The sequence below is a fragment of the Pelophylax lessonae genome, assembly GCF_965119305.1.
Source record: "Pelophylax lessonae genome assembly, chromosome: 1".
Lineage (NCBI taxonomy): Eukaryota > Metazoa > Chordata > Amphibia > Anura > Ranidae > Pelophylax > Pelophylax lessonae.
In genome coordinates, this window is record NC_138768.1 from 263,862,306 (window position 1) to 263,883,941 (window position 21,636).

At 44.6% G+C, this 21,636-nt stretch overlaps 1 protein-coding gene across 1 annotated transcript in view; it reads left to right on the forward strand.

Annotated features, from left to right (window-relative positions):
• UFD1 (ubiquitin recognition factor in ER associated degradation 1) overlaps positions 1–21,636 on the forward strand; it is a 36,451-nt gene that overhangs the window by 11,779 nt on the left and 3,036 nt on the right. The window contains exons 7-11 of the mRNA XM_082243091.1: positions 8,474–8,542; positions 13,287–13,352; positions 19,014–19,061; positions 20,420–20,508; positions 20,719–20,800. Coding sequence (XP_082099217.1) covers positions 8,474–8,542; positions 13,287–13,352; positions 19,014–19,061; positions 20,420–20,508; positions 20,719–20,800 — 354 coding nt within the window. The remainder of the gene's footprint in view (positions 1–8,473; positions 8,543–13,286; positions 13,353–19,013; positions 19,062–20,419; positions 20,509–20,718; positions 20,801–21,636) is intronic.

The following is a 21,636-nucleotide window of genomic DNA, read 5'->3' on the forward strand; positions in this document are numbered from 1 at the left end:
TGCTATATATATATATATATATTTATATATATATATATATATATATATATATATATATTATATATGCAGTATCTCACAAAAGGGAGTACACCCATCACATTTTGGTAAATATTTTTTTCTATCTTTTTTATGTGACAACACTGAAGAAATGACACTTTGCTACAATGTAAAGTAGTGAGTGTGCAGCTTGTATAACAGTGTAAATTTACTGTTCCCTCAAAATAACTCAACACACAGCCATTAATGTCTAAACCGCTGGCAACAAAAGTGACTACACCCGTAAGTAACAATGTCCAAATTGGGCCCAAAGTGTTAATATTTTGTGCGGCCACCATTTCTTCCCAGCACTGCCTTAATCCTCTTGGACATGGAGTTCACCAGAGCTTTACAGGTTGCCACTGGAGTGCTTGTTCATTCCTCCATGACGACATCACAGAGTTGGTGGATGTTAGTTAGAATTCTTGCGCTCCTCCATCTTCCATTTGAGTATGCGCCACAGATGTTCAATAGTGTTTTGGTCTGCAGACATGCTTGGCCAATCAATCCCCTTTACCCTCAGCTTCTTTAGCAAGGCAGATGTTGTCTTGGAGATGTGTTTGGGGTCGTTATGATGTTGGAATACTGCCCTGCGGCCCAATTTCTGAAGGGAGGGGATCATGCTCTGCTTCAGTATGTCACAGTACATGTTGGCATTCATGGTTCCCTCAATGAACTGTAGCTCCCCAGATCCGGCAGCACTCATGCAGCCCCAGACCATGACATGCCCACCACCATGTTTGACTGTAGGCAAGACACACTTGTCTTTGTACTCCTCGCCTGGTTGCTGCCACACACGCTTGACACAATCTGAAGTAAATACATTTATCTGTGTCTCATTAGACCACAGGACATGGTTCCAGTAATCCACGTCCTTAGTGTGCTTGTCTTCAGCAAACTGTTTGCGGGCTTTCTTGTGCATCATCTTTAGAAGAGGCTTCCTTCTGGGACCACAGCCATGCAGACTAATTTGATGCAGTGTGCGGCGTATGGTCTGAGCACTGACAGGCTGACCCCCCCCCCCCCCACCCCTTCAACCTCTGCCGCAATGCTGGCAGCACTCATACGTCTATTTCCCAAAGACAACCTCTAGATATGAAGCTGGGCACGTGTACTCAACTTCTTTGGTCCACCATGGCGAGGCCTGTTCTGAGTGGAACCTGTCCTGTTAAACCAATATATGGTCTTGGCCACCGTGCTGCAACTCAGTTTCAGGGTCTTGGCAATCTTCTTCTAGCCTAGGCCATCTTTATGTAGAGCAACAATTCTTTTTTTCAGATACCCAGAGAGTTCTTTGCTATGAGGTGCCATGTTGAACTTCCAGTGACCCATATGAAAGAGTGAGAGCTATAACGCCAAATTTAACACACCTGCTCCCCAGTCACACCTGAGACCTTGTAACACTAACGAGTCACATGACATCGGGGATGAAAAATGACTAATTAGGCCCAATTTAGACATTTTCACTTAGGGGTGTACTCACTTTTGTTGCCAGTGGTTTAGACATTAATGGCTGTGTGTTGAGCTATTTTGAGAGGACAGTAAATTTACACTGTTATACAAGCTGTACACTCACTACTTTACATTGTAGCAAAGTGTAATTTCTTCAGTGTTGTCACATGAAAAGATATAAAATATTTACAAAAATGTGAGGGGTGTACTCACTTTTGTGAAATACTTGTAATGTTTGGGGGATTATGGCTCCACAGGACCGAGTGCAAAACCGTTCAACTTCAAACAAAAAGGCTTTTATTCAGCAGGTAACAAAAAGTTATGGCTTCCAGCAGCACACAAGCACAAAATACAAAATAAAGTCTGCTTATCTTCAGCACAAAAGTAAAAGGAAAACGCATACAGTTCGTAGTTGGGTCTTCGCCCCCCAGGTTTAACAGTCCTTGTTAAGTCCTGTTTCTTGCAGCCTCCAGCAAAACTCCCAGCTCTCCAAACACAGGTGCATACACCAACTCCTCCTCTCCACACCTCTATCATTACTTCCTGTCTTCTTTTAAGAGCTGCTTCTTGGAGGTTCTTAACCCTGTGTGTGCTGGAATCCTCAGTCAGAGGTGGAGACCCCTTCCCACCCGAATATCGCTTCAGGGTCTCCGAAATCCCGGGTCCCAAATATTTCTCAAATAAACCAGAGAACTGTAATCAGTCCTCTCCTGTCTCCGGCTATTCCCGGGGATTCCTCACCCGTACTGGGTGACCCTCTGAGTACTTCCACACTTCCCTTAAAGGGACCATAACCCAAAAATTGGTGCTATATAGCACCCGTCCAGGACCCAACCTTGGCGTCCTGTACATATCCCCCCCCTCTGCCTCAACGCGGAGGTGTTGGAGGCACCATTTGACACCATGCAATGGACACGGGAGAGGGCATCAGCATTTTGATGTTGTCTCCCGGGTCTGTGCTCTACTACAAAATTGAACTCCTGGAGAGAAAGAAACCATCTTGTCACCCTGGCATTGGTATGTTTGTTCTGCCTCATCCAGGTCAGCGGAGCATGGTCTGACACCAAGCGGAACTTTCTGCCCAGGAGAAAATACCTTAGAGAGTCCAAGGCCCACTTAATGGCCAGACACTCCCGCTCCACCACAGCGTAGTTTTTCTCCGCGGACGTCAGCTTCCTACTCAGGAAAACTACGGGGTGCTCTTCCCCATTGATCACTTGAGACAGGACTGCCCCCAACCCTTCACTTGAAGCATCTGTCTGCACTATGAAATCCCTAGAAAAGTCCGGAGCTACGAGTACCGGATGTTGGCACAACGCTGTCTTAAGCTTCCGAAAGGCTTCTTCGGCCTCGGAGTTCCATTTTATCATGACTGACTTTTTGCCTTTGGTCAAGTCAGTCAACGGTGCAGCCACGGTGGCAAAGTTGGGCACAAACCTCCGGTAGTAGCCAACTATGCCCAAAAATGCTCTGACTTGTTTTTTGGTTAAGGGACGGGGCCAGTCCTGTATAGCTTCTACCTTGCTCCTTTGAGGCTTCACCAGCCCTCTACCCACAATGTACCCTAGGTACTTGGCTTCCTCCATCCCGATTGCACACTTCTCTGGGTTGATGGTGAACCCTGCTCTTCTCAAGGAGTCTACCACTGCCTGAACCCGGGGAAGATGAGACTCCCAATCCCTACTGAAGATGACTATGTCATCTAGATAGACGGAAGCATATCGTAGATGTGGGCGCAAAGTTTTATCCATGGCCCGTTGGAATGTGGCGGGGGCTGAGTGAAGACCAAATGGCATCCTCTTGTACTGGAAGTGGCCTTCTGGGGTAGAAAAGGCTGTTTTCTCCCTGGCCTCCTTGGTTAGGGGAATCTGGCAGTACCCTTTTGTGAGGTCCAGCGTGGTGATATACCTGGCTGGGCCCAATCGCTCAATCAGCTCGTCCACCCGGGGCATGGGATAAGCATCGAACTTGGAGACTTCATTAAGTTTCCTAAAGTCATTACAGAAGCGAAGTGTGCCGTTGGGTTTAGGTACCGACACGATTGGACTCGACCACTCGCTCTGTGACTCTTCAATGACCCCAAGTTCAAGCATCCTTTTCACCTCCTCTGATACTGCCACCCTGTGAGCTTCTGGAATACGATAAGGTTTTAACCGGATTTTTACCTTGGGCTCGGTTACAATGTCATGCTCGATGACGTTGGTGAGACCAGGCAACCCTGAAAACATGTCCCTATTTCTTTGCAGAAATTCTTTGGCTTGTTGGGATTGGGGCCTCAACAGGGTAGAAGCAACCTGCACCAGGTCAATCCCTGCAGGATCCCCTGACTGGACACCTACCACGGCAGATACCTGTTCTCTGTCTCTCCACGGTTTTAACAAATTTATGTGGTAGATCTGGTATGGTTTTCTTTTCCCGGGCTGGTGCACCTTGTAGTTCACCTCCCCCACCTTTTCTACTACTTCATACGGACCCTGCCATTTGGCCAAGAACTTGCTCTCCACCGTGGGTATGAGAACAGCCACCCGGTCCCCTATTTGAAACTGTCTGACTTTAGCCGACCGGTTGTATACCCTTTTTTGAGCATCCTGAGCCTTCTGCAGGTGCTCCCTCACTAATGGCATCACCTTAGCCACCCTCTCCCGCATTTGGGAGATATGTTCTACTACGGTCTTGTGCGGTGAGGATTCACTTTCCCAGGTTTCCTTTACCAGATCAAGCAACCCCCGGGGCCTTCGCCCATACACTAGCTCAAATGGTGAGAAGCCCGTGGATGCTTGTGGAACCTCCCGGATGGCAAACAACAGGGCAGGGAGTAACATATCCCAATCCCTCACGTCTTTCTGGACCACTCTTTTCAACATGGACTTTAGAGTTTTGTTAAACCTTTCAACTAGGCCATCAGTCTGCGGGTGATAGACGGACGTCCGCAACTGCTTAATCTGAAATAGCTTGCACAAGTCCGCCATCACCTTTGACATAAAAGGGGTGCCTTGGTCCGTCAATATCTCTTTAGGGAACCCTGTTCGTGAAAACATTTGGAATAATTCCCGAGCAATGGCCTTAGAGGAAGTTTTCCTTAAAGGGACTGCTTCTGGATACCTAGTTGCATAATCTAGGATGACCAATATATATTGGTGCCCCCTTGCTGACTTAACCAGGGGACCTACGAGATCCATGGCAATCCGCTCAAATGGCACCTCAATGATTGGTAAGGGTACCAGGGGATTTCTGTAGTGGGATAATGGGGCAGTTAACTGGCAAGTGGGACAAGACGCACAATATCTTTTAACCTCAGCCTTTACCCCTGGCCAGAAGAACCTGCATCCGTGTATATGGCTGGGGAACCAGCAACTGCTCTACAGTTTTCCCTCGGCTTTCAGCCACTCGGTAAACCAAGTCCCCCTTCAACGCAAAATGAGGAAACCTTTGGTCTGCACCTGGCAGTTGTGGCACCCCATCAATAACGGAAACCTGCTCTCGAACATTGACCAAGGTAGGGTCCCGTAATTGGGCGGTGCCAAACGCACCCCGGGATACATCCAGGCCTGGGTGCACCGGCCTTGAGGATGTTTCCCCTTCAACCTCCTCAACCGGGAACTGCAACGGGGAGAGTTCCTCGTCATCCTCCCCCAACATAACCTGTAATGGGGAGACTTCCCCTTCCTCAGAGGCCAGCTCGGTGTTGCCCCCCGGAGCATTATCACCATTCTCTATGAAGTCCTGATCAGGAACAGGCATTTCCACACTAGAGAGGTGTATTGAGGGGATTTCAGGCCCAGACCCCTCTGACTCTGTCATTTCGAGGCCCCGTGTCCCCAGTCCTCTTAGCTGTCCAGGCAGCTCACATTGTACCTGATTCCACAGTTCAAAAAACAGGGGACAGTCCCTCCCCACAATGATGTCATGGATCAGGCTTCTTACCACCCCAACTTCTTGTGTCACTGAGGTATGGCCATAGGCAACAGTCACCGGCACAAGGGGGTACTCCCTGGTGTCCCCATGGATACACACTACCCGAAGAGTCTTGCTGACTGGGCCGAGTCTCCCAATCACTCTGGCATGTACCAGTGTCACCATGCTACCGGAATCCAGTAGCGCCTTAGCCGGAAGGTGGTTCACCCACACTTCACACTCAAACTGTCCTGCAGCCAGATCCAGATGAGTGGCACATGCCCTTTGCACATAGAAGGAGCTTCTCCGACCAGTCCCGCAATCCATTAACTCCTCCTGAAGCGGGCAGTGGGCCCGGGTATGCCCCCAGGACCGACATCGCCAACACTGTATGTCCCCCATCCTTGGGACAGGAACCAACTTTCGTGGTTCTGCGGAAGGTGATGCAGGTTTGTGGTTTCCACCATCTGGCCGGGTTTCTCTCATAGGTGCTGTGGCTGGCCTGGTTGCCCTTGGTGTGGGTTCCCGACGCTTGGCAGGTCCGAGCAGGTCCTCCACCACAGTGTACCTTTCGACCAACTCTACCAGCTGGTCAGCGGTTGCAGGGTCTCCATGGCTTACCCAGCGCTGTAGGTCCTCTGGCAGAGACCGTAGATACCAGTCCATCACCACTCGTTCTACCATTTGGGGGCCTGTTAACTTTTCTGGTTGCAGCCATTTTTTGACTAGCTGTACCAGTTCATGCATTTGGGAACGGGGTGGTTGGCTGGGTTTGTACCTCCAGAGGTGCACCCGCTGAGCCCGGACAGCCGTGGTCACTCCCAGACGGGCCAGGATCTCCGCCTTCAGACGCTCATAGTCTCTGATGTGCTCTGATGGGAGGTCAAAGTAGGCCTTTTGCGGGTCACCAGTGAGGAAAGGGGAGATAATGCCAGCCCATTGGTCACGGGGCCACCCCTCTCTCTCTGCTATCCTCTCAAAGGTGGTGAGAAAAGCCTCCACATCCTCGCTGGGTGTCAGCTTTTGCAAAAAATGGCTGGCTCTCACAGACACCTGTTTGCCAGCAGCGATGACCGGTTGCTCTTGTCCCTGAGCCAGACGTTGTACAGCCTCCTGCAAGGCCACCACTTGTGCTTGCGTGAACTCCTGCTGTGCAGTAAACTGGGCGGCTAGCAACCGTGTGTTTTCCTGTTGTGCAGCTACAGCCTGTGCCAGGGCCTGCTGCTGCTGGGCCATCGCTTCCTCATGGCGACGGTTTGCCTCTGCTGAGGCTTGCTGCTGGGTCACGGTGGCTTGCTGCGCCAAAGCTTTGATGACCTCCTCCATGCTTTTTCCTGCTGTTTGCAGTGTCTGAGCTGATTTCACCCAAGACATGCCATAAGTACACTGTCTCTTTAAATGTCAGTTTTTAGGTTTTTAAACGGCTTTTGCGGCTGCAAAAATGCACTCTGCCCGCATCCGAAACACCAGTTGTAATGTTTGGGGGATTATGGCTCCACAGGACCGAGTGCAAAACCGTTCAACTTCAAACAAAAAGGCTTTTATTCAGCAGGTAACAAAAAGTTATGGCTTCCAGCAGCACACAAGCACAAAATACAAAATAAAGTCTGCTTATCTTCAGCACAAAAGTAAAAGGAAAACACATACAGTTCGTAGTTGGGTCTTCGCCCCCCAGGTTTAACAGTCCTTGTTAAGTCCTGTTTCTTGCAGCCTCCAGCAAAACTCCCAGCTCTCCAAACACAGGTGCATACACCAACTCCTCCTCTCCACACCTCTATCACTACTTCCTGTCTTCTTTTAAGAGCTGCTTCCTGGAGGTTCTTAACCCTGTGTGTGCTGGAATCCTCAGTCAGAGGTGGAGACCCCTTCCCACCCGAATATCGCTTCAGGGTCTCCGAAATCCCGGGTCCCAAATATTTCTCAAATAAACCAGAGAACTGTAATCAGTCCTCTCCTGTTTCCGGCTATTCCCGGGGATTCCTCACCCGTACTGGGTGACCCTCTGAGTACTTCCACACTTCCCTTTAAAGGGACCATAACCCAAAAATTGGTGCTATATAGCACCCATCCAGGACCCAACCTTGGCGTCCTGTACATACTGTATATGCTGTTCTTATTTTTTAAAGCAGCAGTATGGCTGTGGTAATGGCATATAGGTTCTTTATAACAAAGTCATTTCCCTGCAAATGTCGTTTCACTTTCAACAAGAATGCAGAAATCCTTTCCCCAATACACTTGAGCGTTTTTTTGTCTAATTGTGTAAATGGGCCTACAGGCTCCTAGGTCATTTGGAAATATTCAACTTTTTTTTCTTTATTTTCCAATAATTGACAACGCAATTCTGTTACAGTAAGGTTATACTGCAGGAAGTTGGGAAACTGACAAACAGAAAAAGTTGTAAGCAAGCCCCGGCATAACCCCTTCTCTACTGGCATGTATCAGTTTGCCAATGTTCTATGAGGTTGGACAGCTTTTGTATAGCTCCGCTGAAAAAAAAAAAAGTCAAACAGGCCTTTTTGCTAGCCATCTAACCTTGGTGACTTCCATCAAGCATTTTACTCCACCGCTTATGTTTTTCCTCTGTAACTTCAGTCAAGACTCCTTACTATGATTCTGCTTGAGCTGGTCTCTATCAGCTCTCTGGATTGACCGCTTTGCAGCCCTGGCTTATGTACAGCCAGGGCTGAGTATCAAACGGTGCAACTAGGCTAAATTTCAAGGCTAACGCAGTTTCTTTCTGGTAACTTTGGAAGCCTGACCTTCAACACTTGTTACCTTACACATATGTTAGGCCAGGTTAGAATCTATAACCTGGCCTTAATCTGTAGAGTACAGTAAAATGATATAAAAATAATAACCACACATATTTTCATTATATGCAGTATTGTTGATATGCCGCAGGAGAAATTAATACGAAAAAAAAAAAGATCATTGTGAAGTTGTATTTTTTTAGTAGTGTTTTGGTACTTATGTACATTTCAGGGAAAATTTGATATTTTTTTGGGAACTTAGTGTGGACCTTTTTGTAATTGCAGACAAAATGTAAAGTATTTCTATAACTGTTTTTAACAAAAAATGGTTCTGTTTTCAGATATATGAACTTCGGGTGATGGAAACAAAACCAGACAAAGCAGTATCCATTATTGAGTGTGACATGAATGTAAGTTTAAGATTTAGTAAAAAAAGAATCCTTACAGATAACATTATTATATGCACTACAAAAAGACCTGGGAACACTCAGTACATGAAGAATACCCACTGCAGTGCTTTAGGTTAGGCAAACAACTAAATACGCAGAAAGATATATAATAGATAGATACTCAGCAATATCCCTATATATATATAGTAGCGCAAACTTGTCAAGAAGCAAGTGCCAAAAAAATACTGTGCCCACTGCACAAAAGTCCGAAATGCAATAGATGTCACATAGGCAGCAGGAAAAAGTTCAGAAATGACTCAAACAGTCCATAATCCTTCACTCTATCTCCTGGGATGATAATGTACGAAGACGTGTTTCTCAAAAGGATCACCACCACCACCGTGCTCCAAGGGGGGAGGAGAATTGCCCACTCACCAGATGCTTCCCCGGGGAAGAAGTGGAAATCACGAAACGCGTCGGGGCGTGACCAGGCGGTGTAACCAGGCTGTGTAAGAGGAGTTCGGATTACCCAGAAGGCGCGGCGTCCACGGCGTGGAGCCTGGACATCATCTCCCGAAGGGCATCCCTCCCCTATTCGTGACTGTTTTTTTGCGTTTGATGACATACAAGACATGTGAGTGTGTTACCTTATGTTTTATTTTTATTTAATAAAACCCTTTTAAACGGTATCACGCTATTGGGATTATGTTCTCTCCTCCCCATATGCTGCTGAGCTTTTTTTGACTGCGCTGGTGCGATTCCTGTTGTGGATACTCTGGACCAGTGACCATCATTATAAGCCTGAATGCTCAAACACGAAAGTGGGTTGGGCCACAGCATCTGGTGAGTGGGCAATTCTCCTCCCCCCTTGGAGCACGGTGGTGGTGGTGATCCTTTTGAGAAACACGTCTTCGTACATTATCATCCCAGGAGATAGAGTGAAGGATTATGGACTGTTTGAGTCATTTCTGAACTTTTTCCTGCTGCCTATGTGACATCTATTGCATTTCGGACTTTTGTGCAGTGGGCACAGTATTTTTTTGGCACTTGCTTCTTGACAAGTTTGCGCTACTATATATATATAGGGATATTGCTGAGTATCTATCTATTATATATCTTTCTCCATATGTTTTAGTTAAGTAGCTGCATAGCCAATTTATTTATTGGTGAGTGGTCCTCATTTGAAGCGCTTGGGATAGCTTATACCTTTATTTGGTTTTCGTTGGGCATTTAAGCTGTCATATTATAAACTAAATACGCAGTTGAAATGCATGAACTGTTAAGTTTTGTTCAAATTCAGGTTCTTTGCTGGCTACATGTAAAAATAAATTCAGAAGATAATCTTCGCACCTAAATCTTCCATAGCCTGCAAGTACCAAGAAGGGCTACAGGCTCTTAACTAGGTGGTACAGTACCACAATGATTCTCCACCGTATGTGACCAGACATTTAATAAATGCTAGTGCTGTTTGGAGTCGGAAGGCACTTTGTTGCATATTTTCTGGGACTGTGCAAAATGTAGAGACTTCTGGGACATAGTAAAACATACAATTCAATTTCTTACAGATGTGTCTCTTTAATAAAATCCTGTGGCCTACCTATTACATGTAACCCCCTTATCTATCATAAACTCTCTGCTGAAACACCTCCTTAATACAGCCAAAGCCTGCATACCAGTGCTATGGAAACTAACATGGTCTCCAACAAAATCAGGCTTGCCAGAATTGAACAAATCCAACAAACAGAGAACCTTACAAAGGCAATGAAAGAACAAGAGAAGTACTGGCGGACTTGGACACTATATTTCTTCTATAAAGCTCAGACACCCATAGATTCTCAGGGCCAGTTTACGCCACAAAAGCACACTCCGGATGCATTTCTGCACGCACGTTTTTGCTGCGTTCCTGTGCATTTTTGATGCATTTTCAGTTAATTTTTTCCCCCTCTCCTGTTTTTTTTAACAAAGTTTCCTGTGTTTTTTTTTTTTTCTTTGACTATAATGCGCTTAGATGCATTCTGGTGCGTTTTTGATTTGTTTTGCTGCCTTCCAGTACGGTTTTGTGGAGACAAAATGCAGCATATTCTACTTTATTATTTCTGCATTGGAACGCGCTGGAACTGATCGCACTGGTGTGAACTAGGCCATTGGAACCCATATAATCTACTGCATTTTTGATGCAAGAAAAAAAATACTCTGGACTGCATCTGGTGTGAACCGGCCCTCAATTTTGGGTTGGGCTGTATCTTAAGCCCCGTACACACGCGCCGAAAATTGGCAGGGAATTTTTGGCCAACGTCCGATCTGCCGATTTTCAGCTTGTTAGTATGATGCTTCCGACAACCAACTCCGACTTTTCGGCCGAAAAAAATTTGGTGTGCAGGCTATAAAATTTTTGTTGGCCGTCAACACAACGGCCGATTTTCGTGCAGTCAGTACAGATTTTGACAGGGAAAAATCTAATGAGCAAGACTGGGCATGCTCAGTGAAGAAAAAACACAAAGAAAACAAACCAACACATGACCTCACTTCTGAAGAAGAATTTTGTTGGCCGAGAAAATTCATGTGCAGTCTAAGCACATTCCAACCAACAAAACACAACTTGGACAAAAGTCGGACGATCGGTCGGCCGATAATCGTTGCGTGTGTACGAGGCTTTACACCTCCAAGAATCCAATTGTCAGCATACAGCAGAGACAGAGAGACCTTCCTCCCTCCTTCCCCAACATTTTTCCCTGCAGCTTCTCTCCCCCTTCCACGCCTTTTTTTTTTTCTTCTTCTTTTGTTTCTTTTTAGTCTCTCTCTGTGGGTTTGATAAATTCGACCAAAAAAACGAAAGAACAAATATTAGGTGAGAACCCATGGCACCATACCTGTTGCTAAAGATTGAAGTTACCATGCACCCAGCATGTAATTTTATGTTACTGGAATATTGATTCCTGATTTTGACAGTCTCTGTACTATTAGTGGTCCTAATACTTTTCTATTACAGTACTGCTTATTACATTGGGTACATATTGGTTTATATATTACTTTTCTATTGATACTTCTCCTAAAAAGAGAATTTATAGAAATATATTCATTGGTTTCTATTGAATTTATAACTGTATTAAATGTTGTTGTTATATTAACCTGGAGTTCCCAATTTCCTATTAGTGAAGTTTCCCTTGAACTACATTATAACAGAACAAACCCCAACAGATAGAGTTTAAAGGAGTATTATTATCACTTCACCCTAGCCCAGACCACACGTGTTTCCCTGAACATCCATTACATACCCAAATTCAGTGACTGATAATGAGTGCATTTGCTAGGAACAGGGCTTTAAAGTCCCCTTCCCTCCCAGAGCACCTGTTATATGTTTACATTGAAGAACAGAAGACTAAAAGGCTGCCAGTCACTGCTAGTAGGGGGGGGCAAGGGTGAGATGAGGAGCTAAGTGAAGAACTACAGTGCTTCTGTTGTTATTTGAGGATGCAATACTCCACAGTGCATGTAGCTAGAAAGGTCAGTGAAGACTTATTGCCACGGGTTCACTGTAAGCATTGCAAATAGTGTATTAGGTGCTATAGTTTTGACTGTCCTTTAAAGCTGAAGTTTAACCAGCCCAAATGTTTCCTTACCTGTTTCCTCCCCATCCCCCCCCCCCTTTCCCTGAATCAACATGCTAATGCCATTTTTACAAAATGCCCTTCAGTATCTATTATGTGTTATTTTAGGCTCAGTCATGTCATCACTGGATCTTTGTGCTTCTCTATGCAGTGCTGGTGGGAGGGGCCAGCAGAGTGCTGTACATAGCTTCTTGAAAACATCACAGTACACTGTACTCTGCTCAAATTCCCCCAGCTCTGATGCAAGCAACAGGATGGCTTTTGGGAGGAGTTATGCAAATATTAAAACGTCTTGATGGGTGGATGAAAGTCTGGAGGAGTGGGTATTCCTAAGCAGGCATGCAGACTGCCCTAGGTAGCACCCAACCATGATGCTGAGCCTCCATATTTAAAGAACAGAAATCTAATGAATTAAAGGGGTGAGCCAGTGACAGTTAGGCTTGGGAAGAAAGATGATGCTAAATGTCCTCCAGCCAGGAAATGATTCAGACTATGTCTGACTTGCTGTAGCTTTAAAAGCACATTTTGAGAAGCTCACAGTGTGCTGTGAAATCAGAGTAGGCAATTTCAGTATGGGAGAGGAGCCTGCACAACTGTGCAACACTGAAGGGAAGGCCAGAGTTCAGCTTTAGGCTCCTTTTACAGTATTGTGTCTCCAAAGCCGCACAATTTCCAATGTGACTTTTGGTACGATTTTGATTAGACTTTACATTCTATGAATCAAAGCCGGACCAAAATAGTGCAGACACCTTTTCAAAGTCGCTGCGACTTTAAATTGCAGTGATTTGAACGGGTGCCATTGAAAACAATGGTGTGCGATTTGTCATGCAACTTTGATGTCCAAAGTCGCAAGACAAATCGCAGAAGTGTGAAAGGAGTCTTAAAAATCTTTGCATGTTGTATCTCAGCTGTTTTCAGCGTTTTACTGGATGTCTAATGTGGGGCTGTTTTTCTGCTAAATTATTTGTAGCTATTTTGTTACAATAATCTTTCCTACATTGCTGTGGCATGGAGTTTATATCAAATGGTAAGTTCTATGGCAGTTTGGTGGTGGTATAATAATAGAAAACTGAATTCACATGTTGATGCAATGAGTGATCTTTATTTTATTTTTTATTAATTAGTAAATACATTTCAATAAATATATTTTATTTCAGGTGGATTTTGATGCCCCGTTGGGTTACAAGGAGCCAGAAAGACAAACACAACAGGAAGAGCCAACTGTAAGAATAACATTTTCCAGTAAATGGAGATTGCCCTTAATACAAAATCTTTGAATGCCTTGTACCTTTGTTTAGGAATTCCCTGTGTTCATGGTAATTCGATAAAGAAAAACCTAGCAAACAAGTTCAGCCTTTAAACCCCAGAAGTTCTGGTTCGGAGGCAAAACAAAGCCCCTGTTGCCAGTTGTGTCATATAAAATGAGCAACATACTTCCTGACCTTTACTGAGGCAGTTGGATATTGAGGCTTTTCCACTGTATGGAACCGAACGGTTCGGCTCGCTTTTGTGCTTTTCCACTGCTGGTACCGCATGGTATGGTGTAGGAACGGTACGGTACGGTACGGCGGCGCTTTTCCACTGCATGGAACCGAACGGTACGGCTCTCAAAAACAGTACCTACTCGATTGTGGTTCCAAGAGGTACCATACCCGGTACCATATCCCACAATCCTTTGCATGCAGTCACTACTAGCCACTGATTGGTTAGAGAATCCCACCTACCCCGTTGTTATCCCACCCACTTAACTTTAGTACTACTTTAGTGGAAAAGCAAACCATACCATACCGAACCGTTCCAACACTGTACCATGCGGTACCAGCAGTGGAAAAGCAAACCGGGCCAAGCAGGGCCGAGTAGAGCCGAGCCGGTACTTGCAGTGGAAAAGTGCCATAGTCTCCTAGATCAAAATATTCTTACACATCCACTTTTGTTAAATAACACTTTGGATAACAATACTGCATGAAAACTATCCAGTTATTTTATCCCAATATTAATTTTGTATGGTAAAGCATCCCATATAGCCTAAACACTTTTAGACAGTGCTGGGACAAGGTCATATGGTGCCCAGGGCGAAGATGGCAAACTGCGCCCCCCCCGCAGTTCAGCGTTCTTACAGAGTGCCAAAATATGCCCGGTATAGAAGTGGTTAACTGTCCCAGGAACCTCTTATGGCAAATGGACCCACCGTCCAGGAAACAAATACACAGATGGTCCCCAAAATACAAAAGTCTCGCTCGTAGTAGTCTAAAAATCTTTAAAAAATGTATTTAAGGTATACAATATTGCACTTATAGCTAGAAGAACATGACATTTCATTAGGATCAAAACAAGCCAGCTGGCTTATCGCAGCTACCTGTCCTTCCGGGATTCGAGAAGCGCCGTGATGTCAGCTGACGGAGTGATGTGCTGATGTCACCATGGTACCGGTCACATTGGTACTTTGTGTTTATCACTGGTGTTTGACTCAATTTGTATTATGCAGCATGAGGGGGTTAATGTATTGCGCTGGTCACTGATACATTAATGACCAGTGGCAGTTAATTAACCCCTTTGTGCTGCATTAGTGGCACCAGTGTCAGTGTTACTGATGTATCAGGGACAATACATTAACCCCCTCATGCTGCATGTTACAGAAATTAAATGATAGAGAGGGGGGAGAGAGAGGTGAAGGGAGAGAGAGGTGGAGGGAGAGAGAGCGGTGGAGGGAGAGAGAGGGGGGAGAGAGAGGAAGGGAGAGAGAGAGAAAGAGGGAGGGAGAGAGAGAGGGAGGGAGAGAGAGAGAGAAAGAGGGAGGGAGAGAGAGAGAGAGAGAGGGAGAGAGAGAGAGGGAGGGAGAGAGGGGGGGCGAGAGAAGGGGAGAGAGAGAGGGAGGGAGAGAGGGGGGGCGAGAGAAGAGGAGAGAGAGCGGGAGGGAGAGAGAGAGAAAGGGAGGGAGAGAGAGAGAGGGAGAGAGAGGGAGGGAGAGAGGGGGGGCGAGAGAAGGGGAGAGAGAGGGGGAGGGAAGGGGGAGGGAGAGGGGAGAGAGGGAGAGAGGGAGGGAGAGAGGGAGGGATGGGGGGAGGGAGAGAGGGAGGGGGGGGAGAGAGAGGGGGAGAGAGAAGGGGAGAGAGAAAGAGAGAGGGGGGAGAGAGGGAGGGAGAGAGAGAGGGGGGGGAGGGGGGGGAGAGAGAGAGGGATGGAGGGGGGGGAGGGAGGGGGGAGAGAGAGGGGAGAGGGAGGGGGGAGAGGGAGGGAGGGAGAGAGAGAGGGAGGGAGTTACATCAGAGTACTCACTGGGAAGCAGAAGGGAGGGAGTGAATGGATGGGATGGATGAATGGATCAGACTGCATCTTTCCTCTTCTGGTGCTTAGTGTTCAATCTTCCCGCCCACACATCTTCTCTGATGCAGTCAGGCAGAAAACTGTCGGGAGTGTGGGCGGGGCAAGCACAGGAGGGGAGGGCGGGAGGAGGAGCAGCAGCAGAAGGAGCTTGTGGGGGAGGGAGGGGGGAATGTCAGCGCAGCGGGCTCTATCTGACTGATCTGAAATGAAAGGATGAAAGGCTGGACTGCTCTAAGGCTTGTGCCGAGTGCAGGAGCGCACTCGGCACATCGTTGCAGGAGGTACAGCAATCACACACAGTTGTCCTTTTTAGAAGTGCACTTCACTGCGCCCCCCTCCCTCCAATAAATTGTTGCGCCCAGGGCACCCGTCCCTTTCGCCCCCCCTTGTACCGGCTCTGCTTTTAGAACCCTTTCCTTAACTGCTGATAAAATCTTTTGTGTATTATGAAACTGCTGCCTCCTTTTCTTTTAAAAAAGAACAATGTTCCCAATTTGTTACTAGTATTTGACTGTATTGGAATATAATAGGACAATCTGTTTTATGAAAATAAAACGTTTTTTTCAGATATGAAGTGTAGATATGTAGAGGTGTCTGCACATACCTACAGCAACACCTACATCCTTCGGTCACACCAAAATCTGCCCTTCCTGCCCCCTGCACATTCCCGTTGGCCATTGGTTCTGCCTACCATAGGCTGGCCATACATGTTCAATTTTCTTGTACAATTTTTTCTTTTAGATTTACCTTAAACTAGGTAGTACAATGGCCTGCCTAATTGGATACAATTGAAAGCTGTTTAGTTTGTTTGACCTCATATTATATGGTTTTTGGTAAATCTAATGGAAAATTGTACAGGAGTATTGAACATGTATGGCTAGCCGTAGTGATGGGGTGAAAGAAATGTGGGGTAGCTTGGCTTAGAGACAAGTGTTTAAAGTTGTGTCTTCAGTTGTATGCTCTTAAAAGGTGCATGTCTTAAAATTGTATGCTCCAGGAACTGTATTCCTTAAAAAAGAGGGTAGGTTTTTCTCGGCCTAGGCACGTGACCTTACTTTTTTTAACATTACATTTGTCAAGATTCTTTTATAATGCATCACTTTTCTGATTTGTATTAATTCTTCATAGTGCTATCAGCAATAACAACAACATATTTAACCACTTAAGGAACGCAAGGTTTTACCCCCTTAATGACCAGGCCATTTTTTGCGATACGGCACTGCATCATTTTAACGGACAGTTGCCCGGTCGTGCGACGCTGTACCCAAATAAAATTGATGTCCCTTTTTTCCCACAAATAGAGCTTTCTTTTGGTTGTATTTGATCACCTTTGCGGTTTTTATTTTTTGCGCTATTAAACAAAAAAAGAGTGACAATTCTGGAGAAAAAAAACAATATTTTTTACTTTCTGCTATAAAACATTCCCAATGAAAACAAATTAAAAAATCAATTTTTTCCTCAATTTAGGCTAATTTGTATTCTGCCACATATTTTTGGTAAAAAAAAAAATCCCAATAAGTGTATATTAATTGCTTTGCGCAAAAGTTATCGCATCTAAAATCTATGGGATAGATTTATGTAATTTTGATTTATTTATTTTACTAGTAAAGGCGGCGATCAGCAATTTTTTAGCGGGATTGTGGCTCACAGATCGAACACTTAACTGACATTTTTTACACTTTTGAGGGAACCAGTGACATTACTACAGTAATCAATGCGAAAAATATGCACTGTTACTGTACTAATGACACTGGCAGGGAAGGGGTTAACACCAGGGGCGAGCAAAGGGTTAGGTGTGCTCCTAGGGAGTGCTTTCTAATTGTGTGGGGAATTTACTCACTGGATGAACACAGAGACCTGTGTTCCTATATAGGAGGAACAAAGGATCCCTGTGTTCCTCATTGACAGAACAGCAGTCTGCCTTGTTTACATTGGCAGACCGCCGTTCTGTCTCCATGGGACCCGCTGATTGGATCCCCCCTGTCCAATCTGCACGTGTGCGCGCCCCCACTATTTGATACACAAAGTGACGTACCTATTTCGCGTAACAATGCTATCCTGCCGCAGTAAAACTACAGGGGCTGGTCGGCAATTGGGTAAGACATTTAAAAGGACTGAACCCATACCATTACTTTTGGAAAATTCAAACCGATTGCATTTCAAACGTCTGTTTCAGTTACCCCCCTCATGAACTGATCATGTTAGTTAGACATGGACAGGCATTCCGATTAAGTGTAAACTAAATGTGAAAAGAAACACAAAACATCAAACCCCATTTGCTAACTAAAGTCCCTGGTAATTTTTCTCACAATACCTGGAAAGTACCTTTTTATTAACTCTTTATTCCATGGTCACATGACCGCACAGCCTCCTTAATCTCCTCCCCCCCATAGCGGGGGATGTGCCTGTACAACAAACAGGCTGGCTCTGTGCGCTAAAAAATACAGAGTGGGAAGGAACATTACGGTCTATGCGCTGCGTTCCAGAAGTTTCCACACTCCCACACTCTGCACCTGCAATACAGAGCTGGGTGAGGGGTTCATGGCCGCAAAGCTATCTACAGGAGATACAGATACGGCAAGCTTGTTCATGGCATCCTGCATCTTCCAACACCGATCCCAGGGACCCTAACTGACCATGCCAGTGCGGATCTGCTTCCATGCTTGTTGTGGTCAGTTTGAAAAGGACCCTCCTGAAACTGGTAAAGTCATATTGTAATTGAATGTTATTAAAAAATACCTTCCCTTTTCAATCTGCAGTGCTGTCATTTTCTGTAAAATGGAATGCAATATGGCTACCTGGAGTTGTTCTGAACACAAATGGTGTACAGAACATCCCCTGAAAATGTAATTTCCTGCTTGAGTAATTGGCTTACTGATTTTCCCAGATGTCTGCACTAAGATACATGTCAGATCTTAGGCTTTTCCCTGCAACAAAAATGTAATTTTGGTGGCATACTCCCAAAAGGAAATTTGACATGTCAAATCGTATGCCAAATCGCAGCCTATTTTCAGCAATGGCACCGTCTGAACTGGTGCGACACTGACTTTGTAGTGCCGCACCGATTTTCAAAAGAAGTTCCTGCACTACTTTTGGTGACTTTGGGGGCGATTTCAATAGACATCTGTACATGAATCCGCACAGATGTCTTTCAAATCGCCCCTGAACTTGCAATGAAATGCGGGTTTGAAATTGTGCGAGTTCGACTGAATTCGCATGATTTCAACTTGCTGCCTACAAAAAGTGATTCCTGTTCTGTCTCCGCCCCCTGAAACTCCTCCTCTCTGTAGTTCAGAAGGCAGGCTATTTGAAATGTGTGACCCAGCATTGCCTACTTACAGGGCATAGTAAATATGTGTCACAGAATTCAAGGAATTAAATGTGTGGGATTTATCAAGTAAGTTTACAAATTTCAAGATCATTCAGATTATTAAGAGTAGACTAGAGATAAGAAATGCAATATGGAAATGAATATATAATTTTACATTTTGACGATAGATACATTTAAAATGTGTAAATCTGTGAATCCATGTTTTATATGTTCTTCCATTCTCTCCTAGGACATTGAGTCTGATCACAGCGATTATGTTGCAGATATAGGGTTCAGGGTGAGTCTTCTGTGGTTGTCATTAAAGTGATGAATTGAGAACATATCTTACAGGCTTTTTCCATTTCAGCCTGGATGTAAAAAATCCTTCTAATCATGGGCTGAATCAGAGTGCTAGGGGCTTGCCTGCCAGGATGTCAGACTATTAGCCCTTTTCTGTACTGTATGCTATTTAAGTATATAGAGTTGCTCTGCCTGTATGATATAAATCAGATCTGACTTTGGAATTCCGTGGGTTGTATTAAGTAGAAAAAGGCTAAGTGGTTCTTGGCTCTTCAACTAATTCTACATCTTTCTACATTCATTTCTGCTATCTACTATTCCGAATGTTTATTATAATATACACTGCGTAGGGCTGGCATTCAGTCTTTACACTAAAGGCTATTTAAGTTTCAGTTATATGGCAGGAACCAAGACTGTCACAGAATTAATTATGATCTCCGAGAATAGTTTTTGTGGTAAACTAGCCTTATTGCTTAAGAAACACATATAGACCCAATGATTGACCACACATAAAATAAAGAGATTTTCTAGCCAAACAACTGCTTGAAAATGGTTTTATCATTTTTGATGGTGTGTCTCTTGTAAGTATAAATAGAACTGCACAACTTACACATGGGGCTGGCTCCGTTCGAGTATGCTTGCTTAGCGGCGAATCTCTCTGTGATCCCCAATGAGCAGGCAGATGGCTGGTCTGTGTCCACTCCACTTATGCAAAGCAGACACAGACACAGCCCCCTCTCTTCTATAGGGCTGTCAGTTGGAAACGGACTCTTTGTCCGTTTAGACCGAACTGCCATCCCATCCGCCACACAGATGGGCAACGGATCCCCATCCATCTGTTTTTAGTGGACTGGTTTGGACACATGTCCATTGACACCCGCTGCACCATAGAGGAGACTGGAGGATTGGATCCACCTGAAAAACTGGCAGGCGGACCAAATCAGTCCGCTAGTTTGAAGTTAAAGGGGTCTAAAAGTAAAATTAACTGAGATGTGTATGCTATTTATTTGTTATTAAAATAATGTGTCATGTATTTTGGAGTTCATACATTGGTTGTAAACTTCTCAATGAAATAATGTCCAGCAGCTTTCCTACATAACTCCAAATAGACTTGTAGACTGGAAGCATGTTTTGCATAAAATTAATGTTTGGAGGTGGGGGGTAGATTTACTAGTGGGCTGAAGACGTGTGTGATGGCTTTCGCTACAGCAGTCCCCTAACAGCCAAACTTCCTGCTGTTTTCTTGCAACATTAGGGAGGTTTGGAGCGGTTTATAATGTCTTTGTACTATGGGAAAGCCATATTAAGCCTGTGCTTTATTGCTCACATACTGTGTTCATTTTTATCCACATATAGGCCTTTTCTGGTTCTGGAAATAGATTAGATGGAAAGAAGAAAGGAATTGATCCTAGTCCTTCACCACTGAAGCCAGGAGAAATAAGGAGGTGAGTATCTTGCCCGGACTGACAACAGGAAAATGTAAAGTCCATAAATATAGATTATATACAGTGTATGTGCTCTAGTCAATATAGATAATATGGAATAGTAAAGTCTTGATTGTGTGTCAGGTTTGAACTGACAGTCTTGTCAAAGGTTCTTCTGCACCCCCTTCTGATTTAGTTTTACTTTATTAATTTTCTTCTATCCTGTTGCAGAGGAATTCCAAACTATGAATTCAAAATTGGCACAATTACATTCATCAGGAACTCACGGCCACAGACAAAGAAAGTAGAAGAAGTAAGTATGTTCATAATATAAAATTATGAGGATGATAGCTTTGCCTGTCTTCATAGTGCAATTCAGATGGTGTCTCTTTTATAAGGACAATGTTTGAGCAGACATCTTCCAGTGAAGATGAAAATTGTAACTTTTTGGCTGTCATGGACAAAAGTGAATTTTTTTTTTACATTTTGTATAAATTATGCCTAGCCTTGTGTTTATCTTGTGAATGTTATAACACAAATAATTCATTATTTAAGGCTGGCCTGAGTATAAAAACATTGAGGTTTGCTATATTATAGGTCCTAGGGGATGTATAGAAGTGTTAATTTTGCCCAAGCAGTAACTTAAAGATTTCATTTTTGTCTTGAATTCCTCCTGAAAAATAGTAGTGCACTTCCTGAGCCTAGGCACTTTTGTGACTTGAGTCTCGTAGCTGTATATTGGCTGTGTGAGAGGCACTGTGCCCTTTTAATGCTAATCTCAAAAGATTTGGAATAAGACTTGGTGATGTCACTACTGTGCTCAGAGCCGACGCTACCACTAGGCAGTGTAGGGCGCACTGCCACCTAAGGCGAAACCACGGCCGATAGGGGTGTTAAAAATAATCTGCACATCAATTGTGCACACTGTCTCTCCTGACATCCTACCGTCCCCCTCCTTCAGTCAGTCACCCCTGTCCGAAATGAAAGATAGGATCCTGCGAGCAACCTCTAAATATTAGATGTATGAACAGTTTGCTGCAGACGCTCCACTTCTCATACTAGTGTAAACAAATCAAATAAATAAATAGTGTCGCACAAATAAATTACGACTAGCAAAAATGTATAAATGTATAAATCTAGCATAAAATA